The following is a 20,674-nucleotide window of genomic DNA, read 5'->3' on the forward strand; positions in this document are numbered from 1 at the left end:
AAGCTCCAATGGAGTTACAAGTGTTTTGACCAGCAAATTTTGAATTTTTGTCCGTCATTAGAATAGCCGCATCTGGGCCAGTAAGTGTATCGCATTACGATTTCATTACGATTTTATTAAGTTTACTGTAGCTACGTGGGTGCTCAGTTTTCTTCCCTCATTTGGCCAAAATCCCATGTATATAAAAGATGTTATAAAAGTGCTACACACAGGCTATTTAAGACAGTACTGGCTATGACTTGAAGACAAATACTAGGCTTAGACACTTTTCTATATATTATATATATATATATATATATATATATATATATCAGACATAAATTTTCACCACTTCTGATGCATGTGCAAAGTTTCATGAGTTTTCAAACATGTTTAGGCCCTCAAAAATGCGATTCATTTCGGAGAAGAAGAATAATTGACAGAGCATTTACAATAGGATCCTCACACCATCGGTGCTCGTGCCCTAATAAAGCATTCACATAGTGCAGTTCTTAGAGGTTTCATAATGCCCAGTTTTTTACTTGCAAGGATGTTTTCACAGTTAACAGTGAACAATAAACAGTTTATTATGAAGACAAGTCCTGAAATGAATAGGTCTGACCTGGGTAACAGCACCTTTAAAATAAAACTACATTTCATTATATCATTGTATAAGGCAGAAATTTTCAATTGGGTGACCACAGGCGAAATATGGCCCTTCACTCATGTTTTATTGCACACTGATTGATTCTGATGAAATTGCGGTGCTGCTCGATACATCAGAAAACCTGCGGTGAGTTCAACAGAGCGCTGAGGTCATCAATTACCAATCTGTGGTCCAAATCCAGAACGGAGTGAGTGTGTTTAATACATTTCTGGCCATGGTTCAGATATGCTATTTTGCTCAAACACATTTAAACCCACATATTTGATTGCATCTTTATCCAATCAAATGCATTTACACAATTTATTCAGCTGTGGACAAATCTTCAACAACATTTGTTGTGTCATATTCAACAAAAGAGAAATTGATGATTACACCTGAACATTCGCAGAAGAATGAAAAGAGTTTTACACTGTGATAAACTCCTCATAGAGATTTAATCAGAACAACATCATATGTTATCAGTCGAATCTTAAGACCTTAGCGTTGATAAATATCAACGATCTTGAGTTTTCGCTAATATTTTTCTAATGAAAATGCATCGCTTCACTTCAGAAGGCCTTTATTAACCCCCTGGAGGAGTCATAAGCATTACTTTTTTTATGGATGGATGCATTATTTTTGGCCTCAAAACACAGGCCCCCATTCACAACCATTATAAACCTTGGAGGACTAAGGACATTTTTAAATATATCTCCGATTGTGTTCTTTTTGAAAGAAGAGTCATATACACCTATGATGGCTTGAGGGTGAGTAAATCATGGGAAAATTTTCATTTTTGGGTGAACTATCCCTTTAATAGTAAATTTTATTGATTTTTTTAACACACTGCAGTTTATCAGCTTTTAAAAAAAGGAGAAAAAAACTTGATATATTTAATAGTTGTTGTCAAAGAATGGTTTATACGTTTATATGAACGTTTTTTTCCTGAGTTCTGAAAGGAAACTTTTCCCCTTTTGTTTCTGTGACTAAATGGAAAAGGTTGCGTAACCTAATTTATACTTTAAAATGCACTTTTAGTACAACATTTATAAAGGTCAACTTTAAATGGGAGAACACAAAGACACAAATGTTTTGTTCAGGTCCTCTTTACATTTACACCATCCTTGAATAGTCTGGACCAAGTCTACACTGGAAAACAGTCTGGTTTTTATAAAGAGGTCTGCAGACATACTGATATGACCTTACACACCTGGGTTCTTCAACAAATTTCTTGCGGAGGCCAGAAAACTTGCAAAGGAACAAACATTTTCATATTAATTATTGATCAATTTAAACACAACATTTAACTAAAGCGTTAACATGAAAAACTAAACACCACAAGACATAAACATGACTTTATGTCAATTATGTTTGAGAACAACAACCAAAAATTGGCCATCTATTATAGAACTGTAATTTTAAATAAAATTGGGATAGAGAAGGAAAACATGTTATTGCCCGCAGGTGGCGCTATGACTGTAACTGAATATTGTCATGTAGATGTCTTCGGGTCAGGACTCTAATAAAACATGTGAAGTTTGGGGCAGATCGGACATTGTATGCCCGAGTTACAACAACTTCCTTTTTCATGGCGAAACATCAGACTTTGTCAAAATTTATAGGTGGTGCTATTGAGCCATTTTGCCATGCCTAATTCTGCAACCCATAACAGACGTAAATTTTGACCACTCCTACATCCTGCGTCATACATCACGTCAGAGGATTACTCATTTGGCGCAAATCAACTTGCGCATTCTGTGTTCGGTCATCTGCCGTAAGCTAGTTATTTGAATTTGTAAAGTTTTAAATATGAATATTTTTATTACAAAACACATCGTTTTGCTCCAGAAGGTCTTTTTTAACTCCCTGGAGTCGTATGAATTACCCCCATTCACAACCATTATAAACCTTGGAGGACTAAGGATATTTTTAAATATATCTCAGATGGTGTTCATCTGAAAGAAGATATATACCTATTCATATATACATAGGATGGCTTGAGGGCGAGTACATCTTTGGATAATTTTCATTTTTGAGTGAACTATCCCTTTAAAATTGCAACACACCAGTCCTGATTCACTGTTTAGAGATGTCATTTATTATTTTTGCATAATGTACTTGATTTATACTTCCTCTGACAACTGATGCAAATTCAAATTGTGACAATCTCTTGTATATGCACATAATGGCTCATAACACACACATGCATGCCCTAACATGCTCACACATTCACTCACACCTCACTTCCCTGCTCTTCTGCAATTCAATGGGGCAAATGATCCAGGTATAATTTGACAAGAAAGAGTGTTACTTTTTCAGAAAGCAGAACCCCCACCTTTTAACTCAGTAAGTGTACCATGTCCCCACCATGTCCCCCCTCTAAGAAAAAAAAAATGAATAAAATCAAAAAGATTCAAGAATAACATCCAAAACATCCTCATTCCACATCCTCTCAAGGTAACACCTATGCTCCTCTCTGTCAGCCCACACTATCTCCGACACATTGGCAATGTGTGAACATTTAAACCCCAACTTCTATATTATGTTTCTATCCGTGACAGCCTCTGTTCTCTGCCATTGCTGCTACTGTCATTCAGATCCTTGTGTGTTTTGAAGCTGCTTACAAATTAAACATACAGGCCTGTAATGATTCAAGGGTGATATCTCACACACACAGTACAGCTGTCTACCTTCACGAAGAAGAGTTACGTTACTGAAGCACATATGGGTTCACATATGACAGGAATGTAAAGATTAGGGATCTGTCATATGTATCCAAAGTACATTTATCAAGGGTACAATGGTCTTCAGACTACATACTAATGTCTGTTATACTACTGATGTTGTTGCTGAACTTATTTGTGTGGGTGTATGTGTCATTCTATGAAAGGATTACCATTTGTGACTATAAACATCTGATGATAAAATATACTAATCACAAAATTTGCTATTAAGTGCATTAAAGGTGCAATATGTAAGAATTTTGCAGTAAAATATCCAAAAACCACTAGGCCAATGTTATATATTTTGTTCACTTGAGTACTTACAATATCCCAAATGTTTCCAACTATTGAGAAAACTGCAATTTTAACCAAGGCTCCGGGACGTGTGAGGAGTCGCCTGTCAATTGCGTCATACCGGCGTTACCTTCGGTTTCCGGTTTTATTTTGTAGAAACCATGAAAACACCAAAGATGCTTTAATATATTACATGATTTTTTAATTAATTAAACACCATGTTGATATTGTGGCTTTATATATGGTCAGACGCTCATGCATATGTCATTATATTATTAACATTTTACCAAAACCAAGCTTAAATGGAGTTAAAAAGTTTTTGACCAGCTAATTTTTTGAGAATACTGGACATGTGTTTTGTCTGTCAGTAAGTGCATTGCATTACGTTCATATCAAACAGGTTATAAAGTTTACTGTAGCTATGTAAGTGCTCAGTTTTTCTGTAATTTGCCCAAAATCTCATGTTATTAAAAAGGAAGTGCTATGCACAGGCCATTTAAAGGTGCAATATGTACAATTTTCTGTCCGCTAGAGGTCACTAGAGGCCTATTCAAAAGAAAGGCGTAGCTTGATGACGCCAAGTTTGAGCCAGTGGTTCACAGCCGGTGGAAATAATCGGGATACGACTCGGGAAGAAATCATGTTCATGGATGCAGTTATTAACATTACTGTAGTATGAAGCAGAGCAGGACCGAGTGTTGTGGGAGTTGAACGAGGCCGCTGGAGCGACTGCACAACACGCCGCGAGCAGCGGAACTTTTATTATGCCACAGTCGCCGGTTCCGTTTCCTCTTTTCCGGTCATGAGTATGAGGTAACAGTAACACAGCTCTGTTTATCATATTAGATACATTTGAGAGTGTTGAAAATGATGTTATGATGTTACTCTGTGCGTTCACTCGGCAGCTGCTGTGAGACACTTGTTGCACACTGCAGTAAGATAGATCGATTTTAGAATATCATAATAAATGCTGGATGGCTTGTGTTGATAAATGGCATGCAATTAATTTTAAAATGTACTGTATGATAGAGAAAATGCTGTATTACTGTTACTTAAAATAAAGCTGCATCTGATTATGCTATGTTAGTTACTTCACAAAATAGTGTTTTTCTCTGAAGCATGGTAAAGCATGGTACTCTCAGAAAAAAAAAGAAAGAAAAAAAACTACATGTTGAGCTACATAACAACAATTCGTTTTCTGTCTATAAATGTAACCAAACAGTTGTTCCCTTGTCTATTAAAAACAGTATTTTTCCATTTTCTGAAAAAAAAAGTAGTTTTTGGAGATATGAGATTTCCTCCCAACAGTGATGATGTGTATTTTCTTAATTACTGCCTTTTTTGCCTTTATTATATAGGACAGTGGAGCGTTGAGAGAAAAGTGGGGGAAGAGAGGGGAATGGGTTCGGGACATGACCCAGATCAGACTTGATCCGGCTCCCCATGAGCACAACAACTTTCTTATACGTCACAAGCGCCTGCACCACTGCCCCAACATTATATGCATCTTTCCATCTCTGTATAGCTATTCATAGATTCTATTTAAATATTCCAAGTTCAATTGACAGCATTTGTAGAATGCTATTACCACAAAATATATACATTTCATTTTCCTTAAAATAAGGAAATCAAACAAAATCATCATGGCCAAAACTTTGCTATGATAAAATGCCAACCAGATTTACACTACTGTTCAAAAGTTTGGGGTTTGGGGTCAGTTTTTTACCAAGATTTTAAATGTAATTCTCAAGAAGACTGTATTTATTTGAGCGTAACATAAAACAGTAACATTGTGAAATATTATTAAATTTAGCTATTTTCTATTTTAAAGGTGCCCTAGAGCTGCCTTTTCAAAAGATGTAATATAAGTCTAAGGTGTCCCCTGAACATGTCTGTGAAGTTTCAGCTCAAAATACCCCATAGATTTTTTTTCTGCCTATTTTGAGCCATTACTACATATGCACCGATTAAGCGTGCAGCCCCTTTAAATCTCCCGCTCCCCCGCCCCCGCAAGCTCTCAACTGCCTTAAACAACAAACACAAAGTTCACACAGCTAATATAACATAAATACATCGATTCCTGTGAGTATAGTATTTATTTTGATGTTTACATTTGTTTATGAATGAGTTTGAGGCTGTGCTCCGTGGCTAACGGTTTATGCTACACTGTTGGAGAGATTTATAAAGAATGAAGTTGTGTTTATGCATTATACAGACTTCAAGTGTTTAAAAATGAAAATAGTGACGCTCTCTTGTCTTCGTGAATACAGTAATAAACGATGGTAACTTTAACCACATTTAACAGTACATTAGCAACATGCTAACAAAACATTTAGAAAGAAAATTTACAAATATCACTAAAAATATCATGTTATCAATGATCATGTCTGGTACTGATCAGTACTGATTACCGTGATATGTTAAACTTTTAAATAGGTAGTTTTATATTTCCTTTTGGTTTATTTTATGTATGTGTGATATTCTTGCTCTTCTGTAAAGCACTTTGGTCAGCCTGGGGGCTGTGGAAATGTGCTATACAAATAAAATTGATGTCAGTTATTATTGCTCCATCTGCCATTTTTCGCTGTTGTTCTTGCTTGCTTACCTAGTCTGATGATTCAGCTGTGCACAGATCCAGACATCCTGCCCTTGTCTAATGCATTGAACATGGGCTGGCATATGCAAATATTGGGGGTGTACACCCCGACTGTTACTGTTACGGTGTTATGTTGAGATTTGCCTGTTCTTCGGAGGTCTTTTAAACAAATTAGATTAATATAAGAAAGAGGAAACAATGGAGTTTGAGACTCACTGTATGTCATTTCCATGTACTGAACTCTTGTTATTCAACTATGCTGACGTAAATTCAATTTTTGAATCTAGGGCACCTTTAATATATTTTCAGCAGCCATTACTCCAGTCTTTAGTGTCACTTCAGGAATCATTCTAATATGCTGATTTGGTGCTCAGGAAAGATGATTCCACATGTATTATCAGTGTGGAAAACAGCTGTGCTGTTTAATATTTTGTGGAAACAGTGATACATTTTTTTTCAGGACTCTTTGATGAGTAGTAAGTTGAAAAGAACAGCATTTATTTGAAATAGAGTTTTTGTAACTCTTAAGCAGTAGTGTATTTAACAGTAGTGTATTTAACATGAAAAAAGAGACATCTTTAAGTTGTAAGTACATAAATTCATATTCATTCATAAAACACAGCTGAAGGTTTTAGAATGGAAAACAACTGGATTTGGGTTTAAGAGACTTAAAGTGACACTGTGTTCATATGTGTACTGTGCAGTCTGTGTGTCAGGGCCATTTATTGCCTTCTCTGTCACTTCCTCTCTCTTTGAGAGGGTTAGAGTTTCCAGGTTGACAAACACTGTGTATGAATGTGTGTCATTTCATCCGTCATGTACAAACTTCAATTAACAGGATTACCGTGATAGGCCTTAATCTCAGCACTAGTTTCTGCTCTAAACAGATTACATTAGCTTTGGGAAAATCTGTGTCTTTGATGCAGTTTAGTTCCACAGTTATGAAACCTGTATCAAATGTGGACACTGCTATTCAAATTCACTCGACTGATTCATCAGTGATCAAATATCCATACTGCAGAACATTAAAAACTGAATGCAGATAATTCCCTGAGCAAAGTCCCTCTGATTTTATTTGACATGCGTTATTATGAGTCTAATCTGAGGACGGGGACATTTTGGAAGTGAATGTATAGACATTTGTTGAGTAAATTCAGATTCACTTGATTTGCTCTGCACTAATTATCCATAATCACTGATGGTTTGGGGTTGTAATGATACGTTGTGCAGCAGAGATGTGTGATGGGAGATCAGAGAGTGGCTTGTTAGAGTGGGAGAAGAGGCCACTTTATCTAATTGTGGTATTAAAGCAGAACTATCAATACAATCTGAATGACTGATCCTTTATACATAACCCCTAACAGCCCTTGGCGGTGAGCACAGCCTCAATTTATTGCGCTGGATGTTAGGTCAGCGTTACATAGCAGCCGATTCATGGGAGCAGAAAGGAACGAGCCCTCTGTAAGAACCAAACACGAGTAAGAACCGTGTTTTATAATGAGAGCGAGGCACTACCTATACACAAGTTTGTGAGTTAAAGAGGCACGAAGGGACAAAAATTAAGGAGAGAAACAGTAAAAGAGACAGTAAGCCTAGGCTAGTGTGAGAAGAAGAGAAATGAAAGAGAGAATCCTTGTAAACAGCCCTGAGCGGCGATAAAATAAATCGTATTTCATGTCATTAGCATACTTGAAGGGTGGTGAGAGAGTGTTTGAGACAGTGAGAGAGAAATGCTGTTTTCTTTCTTTAGCACTGTTCTGTGTTTAATGTTCTTTCTAAAAGCATATTGCAATGCAAATTTTAATTGATTCATTTTAGCCAAGATCATCCTCTATTAAACTCACACACTGCTAGAAAAGGATGCAGTGTTGGTAGATGGTAAAAGTGGAGGAGTCAAGGATGGACTGGGACTAAAAAATACAAAACAACCTATTGCATGCATATAATACAATCTTGCCTTCTGTTTTACAGTGTCCCCCAAAGGTTTTGAAACGCCCAAGGCCAACACAAACTATGAATAATATTTTATTCAATACAAAACATAATGAATACAGTACTAGAAAAGTACTAGAGCTATTTATAAATCTTCTCTAAACTGTATGTTGTGTAGCCTACCAACATACAACCAGTTAGCTCCAGTTGTCGAATTTAATTGGCTGAGTGGCATTTCAAGAGTGCTGGTAAACAGTCCAACAGCAGTGGGACTTACTAAGTGACTCAATAGATTCATTGAAACAAGCACACAGATTAATTCAGGAATGAATCAAGTGGCTGTTTTTAAGAGTGAGTCATTGAATCATTCACTCAACCAAGTCATTCAAAAACACTGATACATGCTAATTCTACCGTGGCTTTGGAATTTTCACTGAAGAACATAAATATACAAAGCCCTCACATGACATGTGTAAAAAAATATATATTGTGGTCACAAATAAAGAATTATTTCACACAAATTATACATTTGTGGCCATGATTTATTAATTAATTCATTTGTTAAATTTGTGGCCATAATATCTTGCTTCCGTTCCACCACCCACCCAACATGTGGGACTTCATATACAAACCCGATTCCAAAAAAGTTGGGACACTGTACAAATTGAGAATAAAATGTGGAGTGCAATGATGTGGAAGTTACAAATTTCAATATTTTATTCCGAATACAACATAGATGACATATCAAATGTTTAAACTGAGAAAATGTATCATTTTAAGGGAAAAATAAGTTGATTTTAAATTTCATGGCATCAACACATCTCAAAAAAGTTAGGACAAGGCCATGTTTACCACTGTGTGGCATCCCCTCTTCTTTTTATAACAGTCCGCAAATGTCTGGAGACTGGGAGACAAGTTGCTCAAGTTTAGGAATAGGAATGTTGTCCCATTCTTGTCTAATACAGGCTTCTAGTTGCTCAACTGTCTTAGGTCTTCTTTGTTGCATCTTCCTCTTTATGATGCGACAAATGTTATTATGGGTGGAAGATCTGGACATGCAGGCTGGCCATTTCAGTACCTGGATCCTTCTTCTACGCAGCCATGATGTTGTAATTGATGCAGTATGTGGTCTGGCATTGTCATGTTGGAAAATGCAAGGTCTTCCCTGAAAGAGACCACATCTGGATGGGAGCATATGTTGTTCTAGAACTTGGATATACCTTTCAGCATTGATGGTGCCTTTCCAGATGTGTAAGCTGCCCATGCCACACGCACGCATGCAACCCCATACCATCAGAGATGCAGGCTTCTGAACTGAGCGCTGATAACAACTTGGGTTGTCCTTGTCCTCTTTAGTCCGGATGACATGGCGTCCCAGTTTTCCAAAAAGAACTTCAAATTTTGATTCGTCTGACCACAGAACAGTTTTCCACTTTGCCACAGTCCATTTTAAATGAGCCTTGGTCCAGAAAAAAATGCCTGCGTTTCTGGATCATGTTTAGATATGGCTTCTTTTTTGACCTATAGAGTTTTAGCCGGCAACGGCGAATGGCATGGTGGATTGTGTTCACCGACAATGTTTTCTGGAATACTTCCCTTATGCACAGAGATTGTTCCAGATTCTCTGAATCTTTGGATGATATGTAGATATGCAAAGAGTTTGAAGTTATCATCACTGTAGATGATGATAACTTCAAACTCTTTGCAGTCTTTCTCTGAGAAACTCCTTTCTGATATTGCTCCACTATTTTTCGCCACAGCATTGGGGGAATTGGTGATCCTCTGCCCATCTTGACTTCTGAGAGACATTGCCACTCTGAGAGGCTTTTTATACCCAATCATGTTGCCAGTTGACCTAATAAGTTGCAAATTGGTCCTCCAGCTGTTCCTTATATGTACATTTAACTTTTCCGGCCTCTTATTGCTACCTGTCACAACTTTTTTGGAATGTGTAGCTCTCATGAAATCCAAAATGAGCCAATATTTAGCATGACATTTCAAAATGTCTCACTTTAAACATTTGATATGTTATCTATATTCTATTGTGAATAAAAATATAAGTTTATGAGATTTGTAAATTATTGCATTCCTTTTTTTATTCACAATTTGTACAGTGTCTCAACTTTTTTGGAATCGGGTTGGTAAATATACACAGTAACTGGCAATATTCTGTGTAAATGATAACTCACTCAATAATTAACTTCTTGTTTATTGAACTGTTGTTACTGTACAGTTGTGATTACCTACAGCCGATTCACATTAAAAGCAATCCACATGATCAACAAAAATGATGCAGGTATAATATTACTTAAAGGTGTGCTGACCCTACAAAAAAGGAAACATGGTACAAGATTAATCCACTAATCAGGCATCACAGCTACTCAAGGGGCACATCTCACAATCATGTGTATAATGTATTGCCATTATTATGTAGAGTAAATGAGTACAGGTGTGAGGGAGTACACTTGTAAAACTGTAAATATTTCTCATGCAAGCTCGAACTGTCATCATCCGTGTGTACGTTTACATCAGCATCCTCTCTCTATGAAAATCCAAAGCATGTGTATCATATGAAGGCATCTCATAAGAAAAAATCCCATGTTTATTCTGGTCATTATTTCCGTAGTAAAAGGGAAAAACTGTACTCAGTCTACCCTAATCAAAATTGCTTATTGACAAGGATGACTGAATTACTTCAATGCATTTACACCAAAAAATAAGGATTTATGCTGATGGTCTGTATATAGTTGATATATAGAGATATTGATTTTCACTATATTGTGCATGTCTTAAAAAGCTGTTTTACATTTTAAAGACCACTGTGGCTTAAACTGACATATATTCCAGGAACAAGGGCAAGATATGATTTTATTCATTTTATTTTATTCATTGGTGGTTAACTGGATTGAATGGCCAGCTTAGAAAAGTCCCAGACCACCCTAGCTGCTGCAGGTAACATAATGGCATAAATGAAGTGACTAAAGCCGGGGACACACCTAATAAAACGGTTAGCTGAAACATTCTAAGACTGAACTGAACACACATACCGATGGTTTCCTTCGACTGGAGCCGATTTATATACTCACACATGGAATTTGAACAACGACTGTAATCGCAGACTGAACGCAACTGGCTCTGACTGGACGCGTTTGAGTGCGATCAGTCACAAGTATCAATTTACATTCATAATCGGCCTTACAATCATTAAGTGTGTGCGCGGCTTAAGACGCAGCATAACTGAGAGTCATTTCAGATTGTTCTGCATTTACTGTTGCTTGTGCATTCAGTTCTTTAAAATGTATTTGAGTCATGCTATTTTCAGCTATTTTCAATTGAAATATTCAGAAATAAAATTTGAGAAATATTTCTATTTAGAGCTATTTACATGATGGCATAATAACATCACTTACACAAACACTGTAAATTAGATGTTTCATGTTTCCATGTTTCATGTGAATGACATATTATAGGGATAGTTCACCCAAAAATGAAAATTCTGTCATCATTTAATTTGTTCCAAACCTGTAGGTGTTTCTTTCTTCTGCTGAACATAAAGGAAGATATTTTGAAGAAAGTTTGTAACCAGGCTGTTTTGGGGCACCATTGACTTCCATAATAGGGGGAGAAAAATACTATGTAAGTCAATGGTGCCCCAGAACTGTTCAGTTCCCCATATTCTTCAAAATATCTTCCTTTATGTTCAGCAAAAGAACAAAATGTACATAGGTTTGGAACAACTTGATGACAGAGGGTGAGTAAATGATGACAGAATTTTACTTTTTGTGTTAACGATCCCTTAAATGCAGCTCACACAGGGATTTTACATTGTCAGCATTCTACAGCACCAACAGTAATTTTGAAAGAGAGAGAGAAAGAGCAAATGAAAAGTAGAAAAGAACTTGAGAACATTTAGAAGAATTTGGTTATGATGAAGAAAGATCATTCTTTCTCACCTGACCACCCCCTCCACACCACATGTATTATACTATTAATACTTGCTTGATCCCTTCGATTTAGTAAACAGCATAATAAATACTTGTATCATTTTGGTCAATGTTAGTGGGATTACCATGTTTGGCCAAACACAAAGGGAGTGTTCAGGCAATGTTGCACTCACTATTTTTGCAATTCTGTTTGGTAGTGCAGAAATGGTGCAGAAATTGCACATTTCCCTTTATTGCGTTTTCACATTTTACAGGACATTTTTTCAATTTCTCAATTTCTATTTCTAAAACATCTCACTTAGTAGCCTTGCTCACTATGAATTCCTACTCATAACTAGATATTAAACATATGATGTGTTCTCATTGGCTGTTATTACAGGTGCATTCAAGTCATGTATTTTACAAGATGAATGCACATGAACACTGCCACAAAGTCATAATTACAAGTGGGGAAACTAATATTTAGCCCTGTGTTTCAGTGTTAGTTTTGTAATTACGATTTAACATTTATTCAGTTTACAGAACCTCCATTAATTGAATAAACAAAAGCAAAAAAAAAAAAAAAGCAGACCTAATGTGAATGTTTTAATTATTTTGTAGTAGTTAAAAATTCTTGCTATATTTTTTTGTAGCGATTGCTCTGACCAAAATTATCTGAATGCACACAACATCATAATTATGAACTTCCCAGGTGGAAGGTCTGTGTTCAGTGTCAACAGACAAATTATTTGTTGAAAATCCATTGCATTGCCCCTCATATAATAAGGAAATGGTGTATGAAGCTCAAACAAGCAGGCCTTGATATTAGAATAAAGATTAAACTAAGTATAAACCAAAGAAACCACACACCCAATTCATACAATTTAAAGATCCATTGAAGTGCCTTGGAACACTGCATTATTCAATGTGTTGACGTAATTTCAACTGAAACAGGAAGACAGGGTGGGACATATCGAACAGCTCCTCCCTAGCCAATAGCGTTTCAATAGCTCGGCCAGAGCCGTTGAGCTTGGTAAAACCTCAGTTTCCTTCTAATCACTAACAGTTTCTCCTCCTTATCTCCTCCATTTCGCTTTAAAATACAGCATTCTGTGCAGAATTCAAATGGGTCCGTGGTCTGCACCGACTCGCAGATATGATCCGCTCTGTGCTATCATGTCTCTGGACCGGAGCAGACTGTGCGCTGCAGTTTGCATGACACTAATGTGAAACCAGACTTTATTTGCCTCAATGGAAAGGATATTTACACTGTCTTAATCATTCCTTATCTCCTATATGGTGCACTATGTGCAAAACCATCATGCAGAAAATAGTAAGTGTGAACAAGTGACCTATTTCAGCCGCAGCTTCAGCATATATTTATAATGTAGGGGGCGGGACTTTAGATTCTAGAGAGCATTTGATTGGACAGAAGATCTGATGAGAAGCTGAAGTCTGTGGTGATGTCATGAAAATCCATGATCCATTGTAGCGGAAGTGAAAGACTGTAAGTTTTGAATGCTTATCCCCTAAATGTGAATTTTGACATTTGCAGTTATTTATAACCTCAAGGTTAACATATTCATACTAAAAGCTAAAAAAAAAAAAAAAAAAAAAAAACTTACATTTTGATTTCAGGGGGACTTTAATAATGCTACACTAAAATGATTTAAAATCTATCTGTGTCATATGCAATAACATGGTTACCCAATTATTCTCTCTGATGAAGGTGAAATGATGTCCACATATGATGTCCACGTAAGTGGATCCTCACAACCGGGTGTGAAAAGAGCTTTGCTACTCCAGGATCTGTGACGATTCTCTCCCTTTCCATTTCTTGTTTTTACACTGATTAAAAAAAAGACCTTAAGGGGTCCAGGGCATTTTTTTCCTCAGTGGTTTTAAGTCAGAGAGAGCAAGAGGACAGAGGAGAAACAGAAAACTATTATTTCTTTTCTCAAACATGTAATTGTTCCTACATGTTCTGTGTACACAAATGAAGGACCCTTCTCGCCTCCCTGTTGGCTTTAGGGGAACAGGAGACCTTCCTTAACTACTACTTGGGGTTCTGAAAGTAAATGGGATAGATAAAAAGTGAGAGACAGCTGGAGAAAGTCAAAGCATACAGTGGAGAGGAAAGCGAGAAAGAGAGGGAGTGTGTGTCTGGATTGGAGACATATACACAGCTCAGTCAGAGCGGAGAGAATCTCCTCAGTCCCATCTGCTCTCTACACAGCTCTCATTACACTCACAGGCCCATCCATCAGCCCGCAGCCACACAACTCTGCCACAGCCCACATTAATGGAAAGAGGAAAGAGAAAGTGATGTGGTGAAAGTGAAAAGGAAAAAAGACAGGAAACAACTGAAAGAGAGAATGATAAAAAGGGGGGAGGGATAGAGCAAAAAAAATAACAACACTTGTTTATAGGCTAAATCAGCCTGTGAAGAGGACAGAGTGATATACTTGTTAATATTAAAAGGATAGTTCACCCAAAAATGAAAATTGTGTCATTTATTACTCACCCTCATGTCATTCCAAACCCGTAAGACTCGCTTATCTTTGGAACACAAATGAAGATCTTTTTAATGAAATCTGAGAGCTTTCTGTCCCTCCAGACAGCTACATGAATGACACTTTGACACTTCAAAAAATTCAAAAAAAGTTCATAAAGAGATTGTAAAAATAATCCATGTAAATTGAACCTTCGCCGGGAGTTTGACTGACGAGCGAGCTAACCAATCATAACGCTGAATCCGCCATTTTGTCCGACAAAGCAGTCAGGAGTTAGAAGATTAACCTCGGTGGACTTGAACTTGAAAAATGGTGTGTACTGACGTCTTTCCGTGTTTGAAACAACATTCCTTTTCATGTTCATTCATGTTTATTTGATGCTATAAATTAACTAGTAGGAAGAGATGATTGGTTCACGAGCCGCTCAAGCTGAGGCGCTACAGCAATCTGTCAAGACACATTAAAGAGTCACAAAACGGTTTTTATTGTTCGGATTTCTTTAAAAAAAATTACACAATTTAAAAGCTAGGGCTTTGTTTAATATAATAAGTAACCTGTTCTGTCTTGTCTGTCGACGTGTCAGTGTCTTCATTGCTCCGCAATGTATTTTTCACTCTGTGTGGCGTGACAGCGCCATGGCTTGTTGGACAAAGTAACTAAGTAACTAAGGGGGGCGGGGGTCTTTGAGAAGGGTCAGTTGAGTAGTCAAGTGAAGTCCAAATTTCAGTCCAAATTTTCTGAACAGACTCGATCACTTTATATAATGATCAGATTGAATTTAGGCTTTTATTCACATATGAACATTCATCAACTCACACATCAGCTGTGGTAAACAGAAGCTCAAGAATGTTTGCTTGACGTGTGAGAACCAGTGAGATTCATTCTCGTGTTTTACGCAGCAAATTTTTGCTTCCAGAAGATGTTTGATCTTATGAGTTTGGGCGTGTAATTAAAGGGTTAGTTCATCCCAAAATGAAAATTGTGTCATTAATTACTTACCCTCATGTCGTTCCAAACCTGTAAGACTTTTGTTCCTCTCCGGAACATAACAAGTGATCGATTTGCTTCAGAAAATTTGGACTAAACCCACTCGATTCATATGGATTAGTTTTCCGATCTCTTTATGAAGTTTTTGAAGCGTCAAAGTGGGAGTTACAAAGGCAGTCTATGGAAGGAAATCTGACAGCATTCTGTCATCAAAAAGATCTTCATTTGTGTTACGAAGAAAAACGAAAGTCTTACGGGTGTGGAACGACATGAGTGTGAGTAATTAATGACACAATTTTCATTTTGGGGTCAGCTAACCCTTTAAGTACGTAACTATGTCACAGCATAAACTCAAAACACACAAATGTAACGAGGGCAAAAATCAAGCCCGTCAATATAAAAGTGTCCGTGCCAGTCATATAATGTTCTGTTTAATGGCTGTCAATCTTTGAGCAATGTTTTGTGTCCAAACCCTTGACCTTTCAGTCATGTGGTGCATTCCATTAGAACAAATCACCTTAGCTGTGGATAAATGCCACTGTCATAAAACCACTGAGGCAGAGTAACAGTTAGATTTATGGGAACAAATCACTTCAAGAACAGCAGCAATGACATGGAATCTCACATACAGTATGCAGACACATTAGGACAAAATATCAAGTGTTATGGGAAAAAATTCATGCTAGACCTTTTCACAGAACTACCTATACCTATATTTGGTGATTACATGTATATGTAAGGTCAGATTTTTATCTATGAAGTAATGCAGTTCTTCTCTGGAACTCAAAAAAATATATATATATTTTGAAAATGTGTGTGTGTGTGTGTGTGTGTGTGTGTGTGTGTGTGTGTGTGTGTTTGTTTCATCAATGAAAGTCAGTGGGGTCCAGTGTTGTTGTGGATCCTGTTGACTTTTATTGTTTGGACAAAAGCAGTTCTTCAAAATATCTTATTTTGTGTTCTGCAGAGGAAAGACAGTTGTACGTTTTTGGAACATTATCAAGAACAGAATTTTCCATTTTTGGTGAACTATCTATTTTCCACCAAGTGTCCACCAAGAAAGTGTCCAAATGTATTTGCATTAGTTTGCAGTAAGTTTTCATTTTTCATTTTAAACATCTTTAATGGGATGTTTTGCTTTAAAATGTGCTTTTGCTATCTGTTCTTAAAATAAAATGCTACTGGTTTGCTATGTTGTTGTAATGCATTCGCATTCATACATTTTCATGTGTGACATAAAGGATTAGTCCACTTTCAAATAAAATTTTCCTGATAATTTACTCACCCCCATCTTGTCATCCAAGATGTTCATGTCTTTCTTTCTTCAGTTGAAAAGAAATTAAGGTTTTTGATGAAAACATTCAACTTACAGAACGAACGCGGCACCATTTTAGTTTTTTTTTTTTTTTCCCCATAAGTGGGAAGGCATAGGACATACAGCGTAAGCTTTTTGAAGAATACAGAAAGAGGAAGCACGTGCACGGCGAGTATTTGTGTTTATAAAGCATATACAGTTGTATTATTTTAGAAAATGACCGATCGTTTCGCTAAATAAGACCCTTATTCCTCGTCTGGTATTGTTTAAAGCCCTTTGAAGCTGCACTGAAACTATAATTTTGGCCTTCAAACATTTGGAGGCCACTGAAGTCCACTGTAAGGAGAATAATCCTAGAATGTTTTCATCAAAAACCTTAATTTCTTTTCGAGGAAAATTTCATTTGAAAGTGGACTAATCCTTTAAGTAAAATGTATAGTATCCAAATACTTTTTGAGCCCACCATATACAGATATATTCATGCAGTGAAATGGTCTGTGAAAGTGTTCTTGATATTATATTATAACAAAATCTTAATGTGATGCAATAATTGCTGTAATTCTACTTCAGTTTTCAGAGGTCCAGTACATTCAAAGTCTAAAAAGTGCAAGGAACTTGTCACTGCAGATTGTCATTTCTGCACCACTAAGGCAGCACCTAGACTTACACTAATTACAGTGTGGGTGCAGTTTTTTTTTTTTTTTTTTTTTTTCCACAGTGTAGTATTATATTGAGCAAATATGTGCAATAAACAGTCAACATACATTCAGCCTTAGAAACAGCATACACAAAGTGTACTCCCTACCTGCTCTGGGCCCTGAAAACAGATCCGACACAACGGAGTCCTGACTCCACTGTCAGTGCAGCTGTTCAGAGATAACCTCTCGTCCAGCTTCTCCTTAGAGCAATCCTCAGATGAGCTGCAACAGTCCAGCGTCCTCGGCGGATCCACCGCGGTATGTGTCCAGTCTTCGGGCCCTCGTGTGTCCAAAGCCTCACCTGTTACCGGCTGATAATGTCCGTTGGCTAAAGAGTGGCTCTCCGTGGCGCTGCTCGTCGCATTGCCCTCCGCGTTTAGTTCGTTCATGGGTGTGAAGGCAGGTGGCGATGCCGACGGTGCCGGTGGCCTGAGTAGGAAAACCTTCAGGTCACTGAACAAGACGCAACAGCGGCCCTTCTGCTTGCCCTGGCGGCGCAGCATCGGTCTGCGACTCAACAATCCCCAACACCATACAATGACACCGATAGCCAACAACATGTGCCCGTCTTATGAATAATGGAAAGGCGGTCTATGTTTTTAAACGGCCTATAAAGCTAAGGCTATCTGTTACTGGACTCCAGCAGGTCACATAACAGAACTTACTGTTTGGTTTCCAACGAGGACGAAACACCTGTGCAGCCTGTTCAGTCTCGTGAGCAACACCGCTTTCTACTCACCCTCGCCCCAAGTGACCGTTTGGACATAGAGAATGTGTTTATTTTCAACAGTTATTCTGAGAGCTGCACAAAGAGCGATTCCTCGCGCTAGTGTTCCACTGAGAAGCTGACGATTGTACGCACATGTAATAGTAGCTGTCAAAAGTGGTAACGTACAGTTGTTACCTTTAGGAGCTGTTTAATAAACCTCTTGGCAACCTAATGTTGATTGAGACAAATGAAATGCTATTTTACTTGGATAAAACCAGTGCATGAAGATGTTACCACGTAAAGCACATTTTAGGTTACCTGACAAAACAGTTTACTGGGATTTTAGAGCTGTTACCTACAACAAATGGCCTTATATCCACAGAAACTCGAACATTTTTACATGAACCCGCGGACATGTAGACCGATTTGAATGGGAAAATGTCGGGGATTCCCGCGAACAGCCTCTGACAAAGAGCTCCTGAGGTAGTGGCATGTATTCATCAAAGGAGGAAAACAGAAATGCAGGATATTCGTCATCAGAGCCAAACAAATGGCAGCCTTGGTTTTCCTAATAATTAAACAACTAGGAGTCACACACATACATACATACATACACACACGCACAGTGGACCAGCCATGCAATATCAATTTCTGTTCTACAATTCACGATCATTAGCCATCTACCAAAAGCGATGCGAATTGCTGACTACCGTGAAATTGTGTAAATGTGAACGCAAAGTGTCTTGCGTAAAACGGAATCCAGCCACAAATCTTGCCAATTAGCCAGCGAATTGTCCTTGGCGTTCATCTCATGTTTCAGGACCGACCGTTTACAAATGCATCCCGCACAAGTCGCCTTCTGAAATATATAAGATGCCCAACGTCTTGTCAGTACAGGCAGCCTATCTCCAAAAACACCCAGCCCTTGTTGCAGAAATCCCAAGGCAGTTTCGATCACTGTCCCGTGTAATGTCAGACATGTCTCTCGAAAATCAGTCCCGAAAAGAAGCAGATTCGCTGTCGACGATAAGGAAATGTTTTTGCCATCCACAGTCCGTCGTTTTGTCACTTCTAGTGCCCTTCCTTTTTATCAAAATACTGAAGTGGCTCCTGCGTGGTAATCCAAAGCGTTGCGGTTCATGCGACGATAGGCATTGTGCAGTTCAAACACGAGTTGTATATGATGATTATCAGTAAAGCCGGAGGATGCTCGCTCTCGCTGCGGTTTCAGCACCATGTTGCCTGGGACAGCTCCCAGGCGCGGGCCCGTCTCTCTTCGAGAGTGTGATGTGAGCAAAGGGAGCGAGCTCACGGCCAACGAAACGAATTTAACCACGTCCTTACAGTTCGCGCTGGGTAATAAATGAAGACGTTACTCTCACCCAGTGGGATACAAAAATTAGAAGTTTTTCTAATGCGAACCAGTGGTCTGCATTCCTCGTCTATCCTACGAGCCACAAATGGATTTGGTTTCAGCCCTCTTGTGAGACCTGCTCACAAGCACATGTTTCTAGGTCAGTGTTACCAGCGTTCCTCTCGTCGCCTCCTCTGAGACACTGAACCCGCTGAACTCCACCAGAAGATATCAAGTAGCCTAAACGCTGTGCAGAAATTCCCTGAACTTTACATTCAGCTGCAATTACAGGATGACATTTTCCAGCATAAAGCCGCTGTATAGGAGATGACAGGAATCAGTCTTTGGAATGATCTGGTCTGATTGCACTGTGAAAAAGTGAAGGCTGTGGTTGTCAGAACATAAAATAATGTGGATGTTATGAGCATTAGATGACATTATGATGCCTGTATATTTTATAGTCACAACCTGTTTATGCCATTAAATTATATATGTTAATTTACCAACCTATGTGAGCTATTAAATACAGTTTGCTACTATAAAATGCTTTGATAATAATGCAGGTGGCGTAACAGATGGCCACATGATGACTTGAAGTTCATCAAAATTTGGCTTTCCAGGAACTGAACACACTTGTTTTTTCATTAAAATGACTCTTTTTTTTTTTTTTTTTTTTTTTTACATTGCACTTAAAAGGTTTTGATAACCTAAAGTGTGATTCATGAGGTAACATCGTTTCAAAAATATGATTTAATAGCACTAAAACAACCTGAATACATTAGGTTACACCAGCAAACATGATTTTAAGGGTAAAAAGAAATAGTAACAATTGTCTCTTTTCACTTGCTAGGGTTATTGACAGAAAATCTGTATTAAATATTAATGACAATCTGTGTAATATAGGTAAATTCTACTTATCAAGAAAGCAAATATAGCAAATATAGATTTGTCCTGTTGGGGAAAAACTGCCCAGTGGTGGAGAGTAAAAAAAATCCTCTGCAAGTG

At 37.7% G+C, this 20,674-nt stretch overlaps 1 protein-coding gene across 1 annotated transcript in view; it reads right to left on the minus strand.

The window, feature by feature from the left end:
• marchf4a (membrane-associated ring finger (C3HC4) 4a) overlaps positions 1-18,166 on the minus strand; it is a 58,659-nt gene extending 40,493 nt beyond the window's left edge. The window contains exon 1 of the mRNA XM_067404841.1: positions 17,714-18,166. Within this exon, the coding sequence (XP_067260942.1) occupies positions 17,714-18,166 (453 nt within the window). The remainder of the gene's footprint in view (positions 1-17,713) is intronic.
• Positions 18,167-20,674: the final 2,508 nt, after the last annotated feature.

This window comes from Chanodichthys erythropterus, chromosome 12, assembly GCF_024489055.1.
Source record: "Chanodichthys erythropterus isolate Z2021 chromosome 12, ASM2448905v1, whole genome shotgun sequence".
Lineage (NCBI taxonomy): Eukaryota > Metazoa > Chordata > Actinopteri > Cypriniformes > Xenocyprididae > Chanodichthys > Chanodichthys erythropterus.